The 17388-nt window shown below is 42.9% G+C and overlaps 1 protein-coding gene and 1 pseudogene across 1 annotated transcript in view; one reads left to right on the top strand and one right to left on the bottom strand.

The window, feature by feature from the left end:
• Positions 1-17388, bottom strand: part of SNIP1 (Smad nuclear interacting protein 1) — a 23325-nt gene continuing 5937 nt past the window's right edge. Inside the window, exons 3-5 of the mRNA XM_032160279.2 lie at positions 16613-16715; positions 4224-4822; positions 1-2085 (exon numbers count right to left, since the gene is read on the bottom strand). Coding sequence (XP_032016170.1) covers positions 1821-2085; positions 4224-4822; positions 16613-16715 — 967 coding nt within the window. The 3' untranslated portion in view covers positions 1-1820. The remainder of the gene's footprint in view (positions 2086-4223; positions 4823-16612; positions 16716-17388) is intronic.
• Positions 8622-9360, top strand: LOC116473874 (ferritin heavy chain-like; annotated as a pseudogene).

Below are 17388 nucleotides of genomic sequence, written 5' to 3' on the forward strand. Positions count from 1 at the left end.
CGATTCTCCTGCCTCAGCCTCCTGAGTAGCTGGGATTACAGGCATGCGCCACCACGCCCAGCTAATTTTTGTATTTTTAGTAGAGATGGGGTTTCACCATGTTGGCCAGGTTGGTCTTGAACTCCTGACCTCAGATGATCTGCCCACCTCAGCCTCCGAAAGTGTTGGGATTACAGGCATGAGCCACTGTGCCCATGCCCGGCCCAACTTACGTTTCATCTAATGACTTTATTAAGTGTTCACTTTTCAAAGGATCTTTTAACTTCTTCTGAATGAACATTAGTCAGCTGCCCCTCCCACTAGCCAACCTTTAGCCCTGAGCACACATCGGTATAAAAACAATGGAAAACAATCAAATTTAATAGTATCCTAAGTCTCAACTCAAGAGGAACAATTAGTAACACTGCTTGAGCTGCTTCACCACCTTTCCCCACAACCTACCTCCATGTCACCATCTGCTATTCCACTGACTTGGAGGCCAACAATATAACCTGCCCCACAACACTCTAAAACAGCTACCTACTTCTATCTCAAAAGTACTGACAGAAGGCTCCATTAGCAGCAAATAGACCTATGAACACAAGGTCCTCTACACTAGGAAAGCATTACTCTTTGAAATGGGGCTATATTTACAAATTTTATTTTTTATCCCAAAAATACATACAAATGAAAACCTGCTCTTCAAATGCAGGGAGGCCTTTGCCTGACATTGTCATATGAAAATCAGTATCAGCTCTTTAACACACAATTTACATATATACATACATATACACTATATGTAAGCAGCAAATACTTTGCTACTTACACATATTCCTCTGGTGGAAAACTAGGACACTGGGAAATTCCCCTGCTTTCCAACCTTGGGAAGGTAAATACAACCTCTCTCCACAATTTTTTAAAGGATGAAATGTGTAGAAACATGTAAACAACACAACCTGCTTTAGAATACATGTTATTAGAATAAAGTAAGAACGCTGTCACATCAGTGACAGTTTATTTCTCAAAGAAAAAAAGAGGTAACATTTGAATAAAAATGCAAAACTGAAGTACAGTTAATATGATCAAAATTGTTGTGTACATGCTCCATGGAGAAATCAGGAATTCTTTCACAAAGAACAGATCCACGGCCAATTTCAGTCACTTGTGATGCTGAATCAGCACCCACTGGTAGCAACCAGGATCCTTCTGTACAGTCACGGGCTTGAGCAGGTGCCATAAAGCATCTGTTTAACAGTCAATAATGTTTACTGACTGCAGTACATTCCCACCCCCCAAAAAATAAGTGCAAAATCAACTTCTAAGCTCAAGAGCTCAACCAGGTCAAAGCTTTGGTATATACTGGAGGTTGTTTTGGTGATAACCAAAGCCTAGTAAAATTCTCTGCTCAGGGGTTTGCCCCAAAAGAAAAACACCTGGTCCACAAAGCTTAACATCTATATAAATAAAGTAACTGTACAAAGAGAACAAGCCATGATTTCCCCTTAACCAAGGGTTTATAGTTTCCTAGGCAGCAGTTCTGAAAGCACCAACTAAAACCACTACACTTCTACTAAAACACGGTGTATTGTAATTAGTGAGACTGTTCTGAAAACAAATGGCTGCAGGCATGTGGCCAAGGTGCCACAGAAAAAGTTTAACAAACATTAGTCAGTGTATTCAAATGGTAACACAATCTGGTCAGCAACAGAGGAAAGACTTAAGGCAATAAGAGGCATTACAGAGAGCACCATAGTGCCGGACCCACCACCATAGTGCTCTCTGAGTCAATCAAAGCTTTCCAAGAAGGAAAACATGTCTCAATAGTTTGGGTTCTTAGTTTGCTAGCTGTCAGACACTTCTTCCTCCTCCTCCTCATCCTCGTCGTCTTTCCTGTCTATTTCAGAAGTGTCTGACGACTCATGGAGCAAGACGTATTCTCTGCTACTGAATCCAAATTTGAGTACATCCTTTTCTTTTAGTTCATAGTATCTCTGTGGCTCAATACGTTTGTTGTTTAAGAAGGTTCCATTGCCTGAGCCAAGGTCAATGATGTAGGGCTTCACTCTTCGGCCAACTGTGCCATCAGCACGGGTGTATTCCACAAGCCTAGCAGAGAAAAGGGAGAAACCTGTGAGCAAACTTCTGCCTCAGATCATCCAGCTTCTGTAAAGCTCTTTGCTAAGATAGCCTATATGATGTAAATAACCTGGAGCACAATTCAAGTTAAAATTCTAGGGAATCAAAGAAATCAAGGGGAAAGCATGGCCCTGGGAAGGAAAATTGGAAATTTAAATATACTTAGTAGAAAAGGTGAGAATGGGCCGGGCACGGTGGCTCACGCCTGTAATCCCAGCACTTTGGGAGGCCAAGGAGGGCAGATCACAAGGACAGGAGATTGAGACCATCCTGGCTAATGTGGTGAAACCCCATCTCTACTAAAAATACAAAAAAATTAGCCAGGTGTGATGGTGGGTGCCTGTGGACCCAGCTACTTGGGAGGTTGAGGCAGGAGAATGGCGTGAACCCAGGGGGCGGAGGTTGCAGTGAGCCGAGATCACGCCACTGCACTCCAGCCTGGGCGACAGAGCGAGACTCCGCCTCAAAAAAAAAAAAAGGTGAGAATGAGTTGCTAGAGGGTGGGGAGAATCCATGGTAGATCAAAAGGTGGAAATGCAGAATCCAATGTCTCTTGCTGTGGTTAAGAAAATACATTTTTTTTTCTGTTGTTTATAATCAATATAATGTTTCTTTAACCTATATTTCAATATATTTTAGTTCCTGTCCAAATGGGAAAAAACAATGGACTTGGACTTCAGAGTCAAGGGCGCTATATTTGAGCCAGAGTTCTACTATGGCAGGGGTCCCCGGCTCCTGGGCCATGGACTGGTACCAGTCCGTGGCCTGTTAGGAACTGGGCCGCACAGCAAGAGGTGAGCAGCGGGCAGGCAGGCAAGCAAGCCAAACTTCATCTGTATTTTCAGCTGCTCCCCATCACTCGTATTATTACTGCCTGAGCTCCGCCTCCTGTCAGATCAGCGGTGGCATTAGTCTCATAGGAGCGTGAACCCTATTGTGAACTGTGCACAGGCGGGATCTAGGTTGTGCGCACCTTACGAGAATCTAATGCCTGATCTGTCACTGTCTCCCATCACCCTCAGATGGGACCATCGAGTTGCAGGAAAACAAGCTCAGGGCTTCCACTGATTCTAGATTATGGTGAGTTGTATAATTATTACATTATATATTACAATGTGATAGTATTAGAAAATAAAGTGCACAATAAATGTAATGCACTTGAATCATCCCGAATTCCCCCGGTTCCATGGAAAAACTGTCTTCCATGAAACCGGTCCTTGGTGTCAAAAAGGTTGGGGACCACTGTACTATAGTGATCATTTGTTAGGCAAGTCACTTGGTTTTGCTGGGCTTCAGCCTTCTCATCTGTCAAATGGGGATATAAATACTTGTCCATTCAAAGTCAGGAGACCATGTTAAAAAACAAACAAAAAAAATGGGCCAGCCACAGTGGCTCACACCTGTAATCTCAGCACTTTGGAAGGCCAAGTCAGGCAGATCATGAGGTCAGGAGTTCGAGACCAGCCTGGCCAATACAATGAAACCCCGTCTCTACTAAAAATACAAAAATTAGCTGGGTGTGCTGGTGTGCGCCTGTACTCTCAGCTGCTCGGGAGGCTGAGGCAGGGGAATCGCTTGAACTCAGGATGCAGAGGTTGCAGTGAGTTGAGATCACGTGACTGCACTCCAGCCTGGGCACAGAACGAGACTCCATCTCAAAAAAACAAAAAATCTGTCCTATCCTTCTCACAAGATTGTTGTGAGAATCATCACAGATGTCCCATGCAAGCTATCAAGATCCAGTTTCAAAATTAGCTGGGCACAGAGGCACACGCCCGTGGTCCTAGTTACTCAGGAGGCCGAGGTGGGAGACAATCATTTGAGCCTAGGAGGTTGCCGCTGAGTGAGCTGTGTTTGCTCCACTGCACTCTAGACTGGGTGACAGAGTGAGACCTTATCACAAAAAAAATAAAAAATAGATTAAAAGCTTAATGTTCTTATAAATATGTAAGCAATTATTTAAAGGGCGGTTAGATTAACAATACTCTTTAGATAAGATATGAGGGGTATGGGATTCTCCTGCATAAACATGAACAAAAATCTTAGTAATCCTAACTAAAGGAGCAATTGTTTCTGCTCACATTAGTTTCTTCCTCCATGTTACTTACCGATATTGAAAGACTGCATGCTGCTTTGAACAAGATGGGTGATCGATTGGAATGTCTGCAATGCGGCGGTGTCGACCCAGTAGGTACGCACTCTGTCGATGTATGTACATGACTGGAAGCACCTCATCATTTTTAAATGGGTAGAGACGCCACCGTTTTTTGGGGATACGTGCTTCTGGGGGCTCACTATATTTAATGACTACACCCCGGAAAGTGTTGGTGTCCTCAAGAAGTGCCCCAGAAAGTTCAAAGCTTGGTTTTTCTTTAGCGGGCACCTCTTTTTCTTTGTTGTTGCCACCAGGCCGAGGAACCAACTCCTGAGACTCACTGCCACCACCACCAACATCATTCCTCTGGCGATGCTCCCGTCGCCTGGCATTATAAAACTCCCGCTCTTCTTCCTGAGCCTGCAGGTTCTCAGTGTCTCGATCCCGTCCCTGACCCTGCCCACTCCCAGGCCTCTCATTAGACGTTCTCCTTTGGTGGGAATGGCCCCGGTGTCTGTCCCGGTCACTGTTCCTAGCTCTCCTGTGTTCCTGTTCCGATGGTTCCCTGTGCTGCCGATCCTCCCGTCCTCTCCGGGGATGATCCTCACGCTCCTGAAATTCAAACAGATTCCGCAATTTAAACGCGATGCACAATCTAAAGGCAGCCCAAATCTTGTTCTTTTTGAACGAAGTGCATTCAAAAAGTCTTTTGTAATTTGGACTTTGGCATTTAGAACAACATTTCCCACAGAAATAAGATTATGTCTGGTGGTTATGTTCCCTTGCAAGGCCACAAAGGTGATATCCCATGCTGCTATTCAACTATAGCCCTAATAGCACAAGTCCAGGTCCAGAGCCCTAAAAACAAAAGACTATTTTTTAAGTCCAGAAAGGAGAAGGAAAAATAATCCCCTCCTTTTCAGAACAAAGCTAACTATGGGCAACTTACAGGGAAGAATATACAGAAAATAGAACTAAGAGTTAAGTAGTCAGGTACAAGATATGTAAAGAAAGAAACTAGCTTTCTCTCATGCCAAAAATGAAAATATAATAGTAAGTTTTTAAATCCTACTTCCACAGTTAAAAAAAAAAATTCAATACCTAGGAATAAACTTAAGAAACATGAAAGACATATAAGAAGAAATCTGTAAAAATTCATTAAAATAGATGTTTTTTAAAGATCTGAAGAAATGGAGAAACATACCATGATTTCTTGAAAAAGACAGCATTGAATATCAGCCTAGGCCAGGCATGGTGGCTCAAGCCTATAATCCTAGCACTTTGGGAGGCCGAGGCAGGTGGATCACCTGAGGTCAGGAGTTCCAGACCAGCCTGACCAACATGGTGAAACCCCGTCTCTACTAAAAATACAAAAATTAGCCAGGTGTGGTGGCACATGCCTGTAATCCCAGCTACTCAGGAGGTGGAGGCAGGAGAATCGCTTGAACCTGGGAGGCAGAGGTTGCAGTGAACCAAGATCGCGCCATTACACTGCAGCCGGAGCAACAAGAGTGAAACTCTTTCTCAAAAAAAAAAAAAAAAAATCAGCCTGGTAGAAAATGTTTGCAACACAAACCATACAGTAGTCCCAGGGGGATACATTTTAAGTATGGTGGATGGCTGAAACCAGGGATAGCACCGAACCTGACTGCCATCAAATGCAACACATTTCTGTTCACGTCTTCCACCCATAAATGTAATGCCTTTTCCATCTTAACTAAGCACTTGTGAACTGTGGCTATAACTTTTACAGTATGAGGTACAACAGCAAAACTAGTATGAATTTCTTTTTCCTTCCCCACAATTTCACAATAGAAGATTCATTCTTACTATCGATCTTAGCAACTTCAATATATGATTTGAAAAGTTTTTTTTTTAATTTGAGAACTTTCAACTTTTTGTTTAATGAAAGCACTTTACAGCTTTTCTTTAGCATTCCTAATTGCCAAAATCACTACTATTGCACTTTGGGGCCACTACTAAATAAAATAAAGGTTACTTGAATCCAAGCACTGCAAACTGCAACAGTTTTCTGAAAATCAGGATGGCTACTAAGTGATGGACAGGCAGGTAGCACATACAGCACAGATACACCAGACAAAGGAAGGATTCATGTTCCTGGTAGGACAGCAGAAGTTTACACCAAGTGACTCAGGATAGTGACCAATTTAAATTTTATGAGTTGTTTTTTTCTGGAGTTTTCCATTTAATATTTTCAGATGCAGAAAGTGAAACTACAGATAAGGGGAGACTACTGCATATTAATATATCAATAAGAAACAACTCAATAGAGAAACATAAATGGCCAGGTGCCAGTGGCTCACACTTGTAATCCCAGCACTTTGGGAGGCCAAGGCGATGGATCACTTGAGCCCAGGAATTTGAGACCAGCCTGGGCAACATGGCGAAACCCTGTCTCTACTAAAGATACAAAAATTAGCTGGGCATAGTGGTGCATGCCTGTAGTCCCAGCTACTCGGAAGGCTGAGGTGGGAGGATCGCTTGAGCCTGGGAGGCAGAGATTGCAGTGAGCCGAGATTCCACCACTGCACTCCAGCCTGGATGACAGAGCAAGATTCTGTCTAAAAACAAAAAAAGAAAAGAAAAATGAACAATTTTCAGAAGAAATAAATGTCCAAGGGCCGGGCACAGTGGGTCACGCCTGTAATCCCAACACTTTGGGAAGCCAAGGCAGGAGAACTGCTTAAGCTCAGGGCAACATCGCAAAACCCCATTACTACAAAAAATACAAAAATTAGCTAGGCATGACAGCGTGCACCTGTAATCTCAGCTATTTTGGAATTTGAGGTGGGATGATCACTTGAGCCCAGGAGGTAGAGGCTGAAGTGAGCTATGATCATACCACTGCAGTCCAGCCTGGGCAACAGAGACCCTGTCTCGAGAAAAAAAAAAGAAATACATGTCCAATAAATACATGAAGATATGCTTACCCTAATAACCAAAGCATCAAATTCTAAAAGAAATATGAATTTTCTCTGATTAGTAAAATTAAAAAGATCAATAATACCTAGAGTCAAAAAAGAAGGTACAGGAAAATGGGTATTTTCAGCCACTGCTGGTACAGGTATAAACTAGCATAGCCTATTTAGGTCAATTTGACAGTATTTAATCAAAATCTCATCAACCACTAATGCCACTTATAGAAATCAATCCTACAGAAATACTAGCAGAAACGCACAAAGACATACATATGAATGTGTTTACTGTAATTTCGTAATTAAAAAAAAAAACTGGAAACAACCTAATGTTCTGCAATGGTAGAATGGTTAAATTATTATCTATTCATACAAAGGAATACTTCACAGCCATGAAAAAGAATGAGATAATGACATAGAAAGACATCTAATATATTGTTAAATGGGAGGGAAAAAAAGAGAAGGGGCAAGTTTCACAATAAGACCAGATATTTCTGTATATAGACTTGGCAGATGAGCTACTTGGAGAGATGGTCCCACTATAATTTAACTAGATACTTATTAAATTTTTAATGCATTGTTGGGCTCTCAATAAGCAAGGCAAAATCTCCAATGAGAAAAAAATCTCCAAAGGGGGGTAAAAAAAAAAAGATTTGAGCCCTAAGCATGAGCTCAAATACTAAAGAACACTAGGCACACACAAGGAAACGGAAACAAGCCACTGAGCCTAAGAGGCAGCAGAAACAAGTCTTATGGGCTGGGCATGGTGGCTCACGCCTGTAATCCCAGCACTTTGGGAGGGCAAGGGGGGCGAGTCACTTGAGGTCAGTCAGGAGTTCAAGACCAGCCTGGTCAACATGGTGAAACCGTCTCTACTAAAAACACAAAAATTAGCCAGGTGTGGTAGCGCATGCCTGTAATCCCAGCTACTCGGGAGGCTGAGGCAGGAGAATCGCTTGAACCCAGGAAGTGGAGGTTGCAGTGAACAGAGATGGCGCCACTGCATTGTAGCCTGAATGACAAAGAGAGACTCCGTCTCAAAAAAAAAAAAAAAAAGAAAGAAACAAGAGGCTGGGCGAAGTGGCTCATGCCTGTAATCCCAGCACTTTGGGAGGCCGAAGAGGGTGGATCACGAGGTCAGGAGTTCAAGACCAGCCTGGCCAAGATGGTGAAACCCCGTCTCTACTAAAAATACAAAAAATTAGCCGGGCGCGGTGGCAGGCACCTGTAATCCCAGCTACTTGGGAGGCTGAGGCAGGAGAATCACTTGAACTTGGAGGACGGACGTTGCAGTGAGCCAAGATCACGCCACTGCACTCCAGCCTGGGTGACAGAATGAGACTCCGTCTCAAAAAAAAAAAAAAAGAAAGAAAGAAAGAAAAGAAAGAAACAAGTCTTATAGATATAGATCCCCAAGGACTTCATTCATGTACAAAAATGTTGTTGTTGTGTTTTTTTGTTTCAAAAAGAAAAAAATGAGACGTTCTTTGCGGAAAGTCCCCGGAGTTTCCTGGTTCAACAGTGCTTGGACAGAACTGGGCACTCGTACCCCACCCCGGCTGGCCGCCCATAGCTAGCTAGCCCTCTGTTACCTCTTCAATGGGCCCTCTGACTGTCACAAGGCCCCTGCCACCACTCCAGCGCCGTGCAGCCACCGCCACCATCACCATGACAACCGTGCGTCCCCCTCGCAGGTGTGCCAGAACTACCACCATCAACCGCCATCAACCGCCAGATCAACATGGAGCTCTGCGCCTCCTACATCTACCTGTCCATGTCTTACTACTTTGACCGCGATGATGTGGCTTTGAAGAACTTTGCCAAATACTTTCTTCACCAATCTCATGAGGAAAGGCAACATGCCAAGAAACTGATGAAGCTGCAGAACCAATGAGGTGGCTGAATCTTCCTTTGGGATGTCAAGAAAACAGACCATGATGACTGGGAGAGCGGGCTGAATGCGATGGAGCGTGCATTACATTTGGAAAAACCTGGGAATCACTCACTACTGGAACTGCACAAACTGGCCACCAACAAAATGACCCCCATTTGTGTGACTTCATTGAAACACATTACCTGAATGAGCAGGTGAAATCCATCAAAGAATTGGGTGACCACGTGACCAACTTGTGCAAGATGAGGGCACCCGAATCTGGCTTGGCAGAATATCTCTCTTACAAGCACACCCCGGGAGACAGTGATAATGAAAGCTAAGCCATGGGGTGACTTCCCTGGTCGCCAAGGCAGCGCATGCATGTTGGGGGTCTCCTTTACCTTTTCTGTAAGTTGTACCAAAACATCCACTTAAGTTGATTTGTACCATTCCTTCAAATAAAGAAATTTGGTACTCCCCTGCCCCCGCCAAAAAAAAAAAAAAAAAAAAAAAAAAAACTTCTTGTTATGGACTAGGTAAGGTACAAAACTGTTTACAGATAATTAAGGTTAAAATTTTTAAAACAGAGAGCAGTAAGGGACTTTCAAAATGATTAGGCAGAAAATTAGAATGATACAAAAATTAGCATGGCCCCTAATTTAAAAAATACATAATAATAATAAAAATGATTATGCAGGCAGGACGCGGTGGCTCCCACCTGTAATCCTAACACTTTGGAAGGCCGAGGCGGATGGATCATTTGAGTCCAGGAGTTCAAGACCAGCCTGGGTAACATGGTGAGACCCCCCCCGCCCTCTCTAAAAATAATAATAAAAATAAAATTAAAAAATAAAAATTTAGGTGACTTCACACCCATTAGGATGGCTACTATCAAAAAAACTGAAAATAACAAGTATTGGCAAAGATGTGGAAAAATCAGAACCCTTGTACACTGCTGGTGGGAATGTAAAATGGTATAGTTAGTGCGGAAAACAGTACAGTGGTTCCACCAAAAATTAAAAAATAGAATCACCATATGATCCAGTAATCCCATTTCTGGATATCCCAAACAAATGAAAGCAGGGTCTCAAATAGATACTTGAGCACCCATGTTCATTGCAGCATTATTCGCAATACCCTAAAAGTGGAAGCACTGGGACTAAGACCTCCTCCCCTGCTCCCTGCCATACACAGGGCTCAAGTGAGGGCCTGCTTGCTCAGAGTGGGACTCAGTTTTTCTAGACTTCCTAGCCTAGCACAGACATGCATCAAGAGAGAGCCTCAGACAACCACCCTTCCTACTCCAAAACATTTACAAGCTTGCCACCGCTATTGGCCTTGAGTTCACCAGGACTAATCTCATCATGTCCTTTATCCCTTATTAAGAGTCATTATAATGAGCCATAACGGCCGGGTGTGGTGGCTTATGTCTGTAATTCTAGCACTTTGGGAGGCCGAGGTGGGTGGATCACTTGAGGTCAGGGGTTCAAGACGAGCCTGGCCAACATGGTGAAATCCCATCTCTACTAAAAATACAAAAATTAGCTGGATGTGGTGGCAAGTGCCTATAGTCCCAGCTACTCGGGAGGCTGAGGCAACAGAATCACTTGAACCCCAGAGGTGGAGGTTGCAGTGAGCCAAGATTGCACCACTGCATTCCAGCCTGGGTGACGGAGTGAGACTGTCTCAAAAAAAAAAGAGAGAGAGAAAGAAAGAAAGAAAAAGTACTGTTTTTAAAAATTCAGTTCCCAATTCCTCTCCTCTGTCTTCCCTTGAACCCCTCCAATCAGGTCTCACCATTATTACTCCACTAAAATTGCTGGTCAAGATCACCAATGACCTCAACGTTGCTAAATCCAGTGGCCAATTCTCAGTTTTCATTTCACTTAACTATCAGCAGCATCTAACAGAGTTAATCACTCTATCCTCAACACACTTCCTTCTAATGGCTTCAAGTTACCAGATTCTCTTGCTTCTCTTTCTTTCCAGTCTTCTTTGCTGATGTCACTGCAATTTCTTCACACTGGATCACCCCTGGATTCAGTCCTTTGTTGGTTGTTCTTCTATCTACAGTCATTTCCTTAGTAATTTCATCTAATCCTAATACATTACACATACCTATATGCAGATGACTCTCAAATGTTTATCTCCCCCTTATTTAGAAAGAGGGTCACTGCAGATGTAATAAATTAAGGTCATACTGGAGTAATCCCATGTGACTGGTGACCTTGGAAGAGAAGAGACAGAGAGATTCATGGGAGAAGGCCATGTGATGATGGACAGAGTCTATATCGTAGCGATTACCTCTGGCAAGTGAGGTAGAGGTTTTTTGGTTGAGGAGGTGGTGCAATTTTGGGGATGAGAGAAGTAAACCATACTCTCATTTTATATTTTACATACCTCTGTATTATTACAATGAGCATGTAATCACTACATTTGTTTCAAAATTGGTGGTTCAGTTGGGCACGGTGGTTCATATCTGTAATCCCAGCACTTTGGGAGGCTGAGGCGGGTGGATCACTTGAGGTCGGAGTTTGAGACCAGCCTGGCCAACACAGTGAAACCCTGTCTCTACTAAAAATACAAAAATTAGCCAAGCATGGTGGCACGTGCCTGTAATCCTAGCTACTGGGGAGGTTGAGGCACGAGAATCACTTGAACCCAGGAGGCAGAGATTGCAGTGAGCCAAGATCACACTACTGCACTCCAGCCTGGGCAACAGAGCAACACTTCACCAAACAAACAAACAAACAACAAAACACAAAATGGTGGTTCAGAGGTTGAGAAAAGAATAATCATTTGGTATCCTCAGGAGATTGGTTCCAGGATCCCCAGTGGATAAAAAAAGATTATCTCAGGGCTAGGTGCAGTGACTCATGCCTGTAATCCTAGCACTTTGGGAGGCCGAGGCGGGTGGATTATGAGGTCAGGAGATGGAGACCATCCTGGCTAACATAGTGAAACCCTGTCTCTACTAAAAAAAAAAACCAAAAAAATTAGCTGGGCATGGTGGCAGGCGCCTGTAGTCCCAGCTACTCAGGAGGCTGAGAATGGCATGAACCCCGGGAGGTGGAGCTTGCAGTGAGCCGAGATCGCACCACTGCACTCCAGCCTGGGCAACACAGCAAGACTCCATATCAAAAAAAAAAAAAAAAAAAGATATCTCAGGATGCTCAAGTTCCTTATATAAAAATCTGTGAATATCCTCCTGTGTATTTTAAATCATCACTAGGTTATTTATAATACCTAATACAATGTAAATGCTATATAAATAGTTGTTATACTGTTTTTTATTTGTCTTTTAAAATTTGCTTTTTTAAAAAACAGAGTCTTGCTCTGTCACCCAGGCTGGAGTGCAGTGGTGCAATCTTGGCTCACTGTAATCCTCGCCTCCCAGGTTCAAGTGATTCTCCTGCCTCAGCCTCCCAAGTAGCTGGGATTACAGGCACCCACCATCACACCCAGCTAATTTTTGTATTTTTAGTAGAGACAAGGTTTCACCATGTTGGCCAGGCTGGTCTCCTGAGCTCAGGTGATCCACCCACCTCAGCGTCCCAAAGTGCTGGGATTACAGGCATGAGCCACTGTGATCAGCCCATACTCTAATCCCAGTTACTTGGGAGGCTGAGGCAGGAGAATCCCTTGAACCCAAGAGGCAGAGGCTGCAGTGAGCAGAGATTGCACCACTCCAGCCTGGGCAACAGAACCGAGACTCCGTCTCAAAAAAAAAAAAAAAAAAAACACGACTGAATTCTCATCCCTCAAAATTGAAAATAAGGCAAGAGTGTCTAGAGTGTCTGCTCTCATTACTCTTTTATCTCTCTTTGCCTGATGCCATCCCTGTGTGATTTGCTCCTCCTTGCTTCCCACCATGATTGTGAGGCCTCTCCAGCCACATGCAACTGTAAGTCCATTAAACCTCTTTCTTTTGTAAATTGCCGGGTCTTGGGTATGTCTTTATCAACAGCATGCAAACGGACTAATGCCAACAACAAAAGGAAATAAAATGCATACAGATTGTAAAGGAAGACGTAAAACTGTCCCTATTTGTAGATACGATTGTCTATGTAGAAAATCCCAAGTAATCAAAAAAAAAAAAAAGCTAGAATACATTAGTTCAGCAAGGATATAGGATTCAGATAAACACACAAAAATGAATTATATTTCTATATAGTAACAATGAACATGTGGACACCCATTTAAAATACCCTTTATAATCATTCCACAAAGAAATATATATAGGATTTATATGCTGAAAACTACAACCACTGATAAAAGATATCAAAGATGACCTAAATAAAAGGGGAGATACACAATGTTCATGGATTAGAAGATTTAACATAGTAAAAAGTCAATTATTGCCCCCAAACACCAGTTTAACACAAATCCTATCAAAATCCTACCAAGACTTTTCTTTTGGATCTCACTCTGTCGCCCAGGCTGGAGTGCAGTGGTGTGATCACTGTTCACTGCAGCCTCAACCTCCTAGGCTCAAGTAATCTCCAACCTCAGCCTCCTCAGTAGCTGGGACCACAGGCAATGCCACTACACCCAACTCATTTTTGTATTTTTAGTAGAGACAAGGTTTCACCATGTTGGCCAGGCTGGTCTGGAGCTCCTGAGCTCAAGTGATCTGCCCACCTCAGCCTCCCAAAGTGTTGGGATTACAGGCATGAGTCACTGTCACCGACCCAGACTTTTTAAAAATACAGACAAGATTGTTCTAAAACTTACATGGATGACAAAAGAAGTTGAATCGCTAAAGCAATTTTTATAAAGAAGAATACAATGGGAGAAATCAGTCCATACAATTTCAAGACTTATTATATAGCTATAGTAATCAAGACTGTGTGGTATTGGCAAAATGACAGACACTGACAAATGGAACAGAACCGAGATCCCAGAAATAGACCCACACAAATATGCCCAACTGATTTTTGACAAAAGAGCAAAAGTAATTCAGTGGAGGAAAGATGGTCTTTTCAACAAATGGTGTTGATACAAGTGGACATTCACAAGCAAAAAAAAAAAAAAAAAAAACCCTGAAAAGAAACTGAAAGCAGATCATGGACTTTTAAGAAAAAAAATTTAGGAGAAAATTTCGGAGATCTAGGGCTAGGCAAAAAGCTCTTAGCCATGACATCAAAAGCACAGTCCATAAAAGGAAAAACAGATAGGCTGGACTTCATTGAAATTAAAAACTTTTGCTCTGAGATAAACCCTGTTAAGAAAATGAAGACAGCTACAGACTGGGAAAAAATATTTGTAAACCATATATCCCAAAAGGACTAGTATATATAAAAAGAATTCTTAAAAACTAAACAGTAAAAAAGCAAATAACAGTATTAGAAAACAGGCAAAAGACAGCCGGGCACAGTGGCTCACTTTGCTGTAATCCCAGCACTTTGGGAGGCTGAGGCGGGTGGATCACCTGAGGTCAGGAGTTCAAGACCAGCCTGGTCAACATGATGAAACTCCATCTCTACTAAAAATACAAAAATTAGCTGGGCATGGTGGCACGAGCCTGTAATCTCAGCTACTTGGGAGGCTGAGGCAGAAGAATCCCTTGAACCTGGGAGACTGAGGTTGCAATGAGCTGAGATCGCGCCATTACACTCCAGCCAGGGCAACAAGAGTGAAACTCCATCTCAAAAAATAAGAAAGAAAAAAAAGAAAAAAGAAAACAGGCAAAAGACATGAGACATTGCACCTGAGAAGATACATACAGATTGCAAATAAGCACATGAAAAGACGTCCAAGGCTGGGTGCAGTTGGCTCACGCTTGTAATCCCAGCACTTCAGGAGGCTGAGGCAGGCAGATCACGAGGTCAGAAGTTCGAGACCAGCCTGGCCAACATAGTGAAACCCCATCTGTACTAAAAATACAAAAAATTAGCTGGGTGTGGTGGTGGGCATCTGTAATCCCAGCTACTCGGGAGGCTGAGGCAGGAGAATCACTTGAACCTGGGAAGGGGAGATTGCAGTGAGCCAAGATCACGCCGTTGCACTCCAGTCCGGGTGACACACACTCACACACTCATACACACACACACACAAAGAAAAGATGTCCAATAACATAAGCCATTAGGAAAATGCAAATTACGGGAAGCTGAGGCAGGAGAATCATTTGAACTCAGAAGGTGGAGGTTGCAGTGAGCCGAGATCGTGCCACTGCACTCCAGCCTGGGCGACAGCGCCAGACTCTGTCTCAAAAAAAAAAAAAAAAAAAAAAAAAAGGAAAACGCAAATTAAAATCACAATGAAATACCACTACGCACCTATCAGAATGGCTAAAATAAAGTGATAACTTGAAATGCTGATAAAGATACAGGGAAACCGGATCATTCATACATTGCTGGTGGGAATATAAAATGGTACAGCCACTATTACGGACTAAATTGTACCCTCCAAAATTAGCATGTTGAAGTACCAAACCCAAGTACCTCAGAATGTATTAATAACTTTTTGGAGATGAGATCTTTAAAGAGCTGATTAAGTTAAAATGAGGGTAGGGCCCTAATCCAATATGGCTGAGAAAAGATACCAGGATAGAAGAAAGATCATTTGAGGATATAGCAAAGAGGTAGCCATCTGCAATCCAAGGACAGAGGATTTTTTTCAGGAGATTCCAAACCTGCTAACACCCTAATTTTTGACTTTTAGCCCCAGAACTACAAGAAAATGAATTTCTGTTATTTAAGCCACCTACTCTATGGTATTTCATTATGGTGGCCCTAGTAAACCAATACGGCCACTCTGGAAAACAGTCTGGCAATTTCTTAAAAGAATTAAACCTGCAACTACTGTACAATCCAGCAATTGTACTCCTGAGCATTTATCCCAGAGAAATGAACTCTTATGTTCACATAAAAACCTGTACACAAATGTCTATATAGCTGCTTTATGTGTAATAGCCAAAAAAATGGAAACAACCCGGATGTTCTTTAACGAGTAAGTGGCTAAATCCATGCCATTTGGATACCACTCAGCAATGAAATGGAACCAACTACTGAGAGATGCAACCTGAATCAATCTCCAAAGGATTCTGCTGAGTAAGAAAAGACAATCCTAAAGGTTACATACTGTACGATTCTATTTACATAACATTCTCGAAACGACAAAATTACAGAAATGAAGAACAGATTAGAAGCTGACAGAAGTTAAGGAAGGATAAAAGTGGGAGATAAGTGGGTTTGGCTACAAAAGGACAACACGAGGTATTCCTTGTGGTGAAGGAAATGTTATCTTGACTGTATCGATGTCAATATTCTGATGATATTGTACCAGTTCTGTTATAAATAGATGTTACCACTGCGAGAAACCAGGGAGAGTATATCTCCCTGAATTATTTCTGACAACTGCATGTAAACCAATAATGATCTCAAAATAAAAAGTTCAATTTAAGCAAACAAGCAGAAAAAAGAAATACACCCAGTTTTCAGAAAAGCCCACTGAAGGTACAGGTAGAGATGTAGGCGAGTGTGCGTGCACACGTGCACACACACACAACACACACACACACAGTCCTCTTTAGCCGTGATAGGAAAAGGCTCCCAATTTGGACCCAACATCAAAACACCCCAATCCACTTACCTGCTTCACTTTGACTGTTGAGTGGTGAGGACTTCGGTTTCTCTTACTCCGAGGAGACTTGCTTCTTCTCCCTGAGGACTTGTTTTTCTTTTTGGGTGGGGACCTATACAGAGCATGGTACACAGGATTTTATCACAATTTCCCTTCCCCCATAAAAATTAGCTTCCAGTATCAGGCTTACCTACTAACACAAACACCGCATTTGTGAAGGTCTCTGCCGGTCACATTAAAGGAGTCACGAGGTTCACTTTCCTAGCCCTAACATCGCCCTTGCATTCCATACTCACATAGACAACTGTCTACTGAACCTTCTCACTTAGGTAACATTAACTCTTTTTTTTTTTTTTTTTTGAGACGGAGTCTCGCTCTGTCGCCCAGGCTGGAGTACAGTGGTGTGATCTCGGCTCACTGCAAGCTCCGACTCTCGGGCTCACGCCATTCTCCTGCCTCAGCCTCCTGTGTAGCTGAGACTACAGATGCCCACCAGCACGCCCGGCTAATTTTTTCTATTTTTAGTAGAGACGGGGTTTCACCGTGTTAGCCAGGATGGTCTTGATCTCCTGACCTTGTGATCCGCCCTCCTCGGCCTCCCAAAGTGCTGAGATTTTACAGGCGTGAGCCACCGCGCCCGGCCGGTAACGTAACTCTTAATTCCCAACCCTTCAAAAACCTTTCCTCTCCTACTCCTTGCCATCTCGCTAATTGGCACCACCATCCGGAAGTCACCCTTGACTCTTTATCCCTCACTACCAACACCCCTACCATCAGTAACAATC

Source organism: Hylobates moloch, unplaced genomic scaffold, assembly GCF_009828535.3.
Source record: "Hylobates moloch isolate HMO894 unplaced genomic scaffold, HMol_V3 SCAFFOLD_8, whole genome shotgun sequence".
Classification (NCBI taxonomy): Eukaryota; Metazoa; Chordata; class Mammalia; order Primates; family Hylobatidae; genus Hylobates; species Hylobates moloch.